The 3,067-nt window shown below is 37.1% G+C and overlaps 1 protein-coding gene across 1 annotated transcript in view; it reads right to left on the bottom strand.

Moving 5' to 3' along the window:
* Positions 1-309: 309 nt before the first annotated feature.
* LOC113330537 (serine/threonine-protein kinase SAPK10-like) overlaps positions 310-3,067 on the bottom strand; it is a 3,607-nt gene continuing 849 nt past the window's right edge. Inside the window, exons 2-9 of the mRNA XM_026577339.1 lie at positions 2,561-2,635; positions 2,356-2,457; positions 2,199-2,252; positions 2,016-2,108; positions 1,748-1,840; positions 1,511-1,615; positions 1,340-1,432; positions 310-1,055 (exon numbers count right to left, since the gene is read on the bottom strand). Of these exons, the coding sequence (XP_026433124.1) occupies positions 777-1,055; positions 1,340-1,432; positions 1,511-1,615; positions 1,748-1,840; positions 2,016-2,108; positions 2,199-2,252; positions 2,356-2,457; positions 2,561-2,635 (894 nt within the window). The 3' untranslated portion in view covers positions 310-776. The remainder of the gene's footprint in view (positions 1,056-1,339; positions 1,433-1,510; positions 1,616-1,747; positions 1,841-2,015; positions 2,109-2,198; positions 2,253-2,355; positions 2,458-2,560; positions 2,636-3,067) is intronic.

Raw genomic sequence — 3,067 nt, 5'->3', positions numbered from 1 at the left:
AAACTCGCCAGCACCGGAAGAAAACGAGTGTAAATTCGTGTACACTCCTTAACGAGTGTATATTTCACATTTCAATCTCTATCCTTGGTTTAATTTAGAGAAGTGTGATGGAGGATAATGGGGCCATCGGTTAAATAATCAACCAATCAGAAGAATACGTGAAATATACACTGGTTAGAGTGTAAACAGATTTGGACCCGAAAATAACAATCAAAAAAGGAAAAATAAAAAGGAAAAAACCTAATATTTGTGCAAAATGGTAGCGCACCTCACTGCTAGAAACTTGGATCACCTTTATTGTCATCCAACTACTAGAACTTGTTCTTGGTTTAAGTTTGATCATACGATTACAGCTATCCCCAACTTATAGTGGGTAAAATAGTATCCAAAAAAAAACTTATAGTGGGTAAAACAACAAAATATCACAACACTACCAACAACTTGATAATCAACAGACACTATCAGTTCAGGTGACTGAAAGATAACCCAATATTTTTTTAAGTCTCACTGAATCATGAAACTCCCATAGCATTTGACATCAATTACAGCTAAACAGAAAACATGGTTAGTGCTGTGGTGGTAGTATAAACATATCAACACTCCATTACCTAGACGAAGGATGATAAATACACAGTCAAGTGGAAACCACATCCCTCCCCATCTCCTACGAGCTACATATGTCGTCTGTCAGTCTCACAGCCACCCTCTTCCATTAATCTTGAGTGATCAGACATGATGCAGGAAAAGCAAGTTAATTTTGTAACCTCACAGCTCAATTACATAGCATAGACTATTTCCCCACTGCTGTCAATATCTAGTTCAGGGTCACTCTCCATATCATCCATGTCGTCATCAAAGTCCAATTCATTCAGATACTCATTGAGGCCGCGAGTAACAGCTGCAGGAATGGTTGCCTCTGATATGATCTGCATGATTTCATCAATGCTCTGTGTAGGTTGGTCGGCCTCTTCAAACTGGTTGTTTTCAACCATGAGGTCAGCTGGAAGGTTCTTTAGAAACCACTCATGGTTCCGGATCTCAGCCATTGTTATCCTCTGTTGAACAAATACTCAGAAAGTTTAATTAAAGTTTAAAAAAATTCAACTACTGCTTGTTACATCCTAGCTAAAACATCAAGATCATAGAATACCATGTCAACACTAGATCACCGATGACCCTATAAATCAAATAACATACAAGGAAACACAAAGTGATTGTTTTCTAATGGGTCTGCAGCTTCAAATATTACGTTCAACTTGCAACAGTTATAATGATAAAGTGTCTGGAGTTATTTTGACCACACAAAAAGACTAGAGTTAGTAAGAAAATAGTCACTCACTGTTGAAGGGGTGCCAACAAAAATTCTTGAGATGAGGTGGCGACACTCGGGGGATATTTGATCTGGGACAGAATACTGGACACTCAAAATTCGCTGCACGAAACAAAACATCGTATGAGAAACTTAATTACTATATCAGCCATTTGATGCGACAATGATAAATCCCTATACCTGAATTGTCTTCTTAAAGTTCTTCGGTTCCTCAGGATCCTCAAAAGGGTATGCACCCATCAGCATGACATAAAGAGTAACCCCGCATGACCACACATCGGCAATCTGAGATGTAACAAAACATTAAAGAACTAAAGAGGCAGTTTTGGGAGCAAAGAAAATCTTAATTTTTCTTCTCCATTTGTTTCCAGACACTATTTAACAGTTATTAAGTTGTCTAAGTAAGTAAGGTCTTACCTTGCCATCATATTCCTTCTTAAGCAAGACTTCTGGAGCGATGTATGCTGGGGTCCCAACAGTCGATTTTGGTTGCGAGTGCAGGACTGAAGACTGAGAAAACGAGACCATGTTAGGGCGTAAAGTAACAGATATAATAAGCTAACTTAAGTATGGAAGGAAATGCCGCACTGAGCATCTTGCACATGTCTTGAAGCTGGCCAATACTTTCTGAAACACGAAGCTGAGGTAAGTACAGTAGTCCGGAAATGAAAGGAAAAACAAGTACCTTGGAGTACCCAAAGTCGCATATCTTCAAGCGAGGTGCCGGGCTTCCATCCAATAGTGTGTTTTCCAACTTGAGATCACGGTGACATACTTGCTTCACGAAGTAAGAGAACAAAATTAGGCAAAACTCGATCATTTCGACCAATCCTAAGGGAACAACAAGATACAGGAATTATATAAATACCATCGAGTGACAGTAGCTGACTCCGGATATTAGTTGTTGGAAGAAAAAACGAGCCTGCATCGAAGAGCAAGAACGAAAAAGAATGAATCCATCAACTCCATAGAATGTGTTTAAGATGGAAATGTAATAAGAAAAACCAACGATCCAAAATGACAACCTCATCCTCACTAAAGCGACCAGCATTGCAAATACGCTCAAAAAGCTCTCCACCAGATGCATATTCCATCACAATAGCAAGATGTGTAGGCGTCAAAATAACCTATATATTTATTATGAGCCACAACAACAATAGGGTGAGCATGACAAACATTTCTCTCTATATATCAGTACAATAAACAAAGAAACAAACAAAACCAACCAACCTCTTTGAATCTAACAATATTTGGATGCCGCAGAGATCTATGGTTAATGATCTCCCTTTGAACATTTTCATCAATCTGTTGCACATAATTCCAGAAATGCTAGTTACTGTTAGTTATTAGGTCTATAAACTATAAATCTACTTATCATTAGACACAAAAAATAAATATAACAATCTTGTCTATGATAACCTAAACTTCATTGCATACACTTTGGATCAAATTGGATAAAGCAGTTTCGGTTTGGTTTTATTTGTGTTTTTCCATTAAATAACACTTAAATGCCTCCCAATAGTACAAAAACTTCAAATACTACTGCATCCAGTTACTTAACACCAGTAAGATTTCTTGATTTACTCACATCTATCAATCTCAAGAAAAAAAGAAAAAAAAAAACAAAACCTCCAGTTTAAATCAGGAAAAAACCACATAAAAAACACGAAAAAATTCTTCTAAAAAATTTGAACAAATTGATTTGAATTCATGGAAAATTCTGAACAACAGGGCTAA

The sequence above is a fragment of the Papaver somniferum genome, unplaced genomic scaffold (assembly GCF_003573695.1).
Source record: "Papaver somniferum cultivar HN1 unplaced genomic scaffold, ASM357369v1 unplaced-scaffold_118, whole genome shotgun sequence".
Taxonomy (NCBI): domain Eukaryota; kingdom Viridiplantae; phylum Streptophyta; class Magnoliopsida; order Ranunculales; family Papaveraceae; genus Papaver; species Papaver somniferum.
This window is presented reverse-complemented; position numbering and strand designations above follow the sequence as displayed.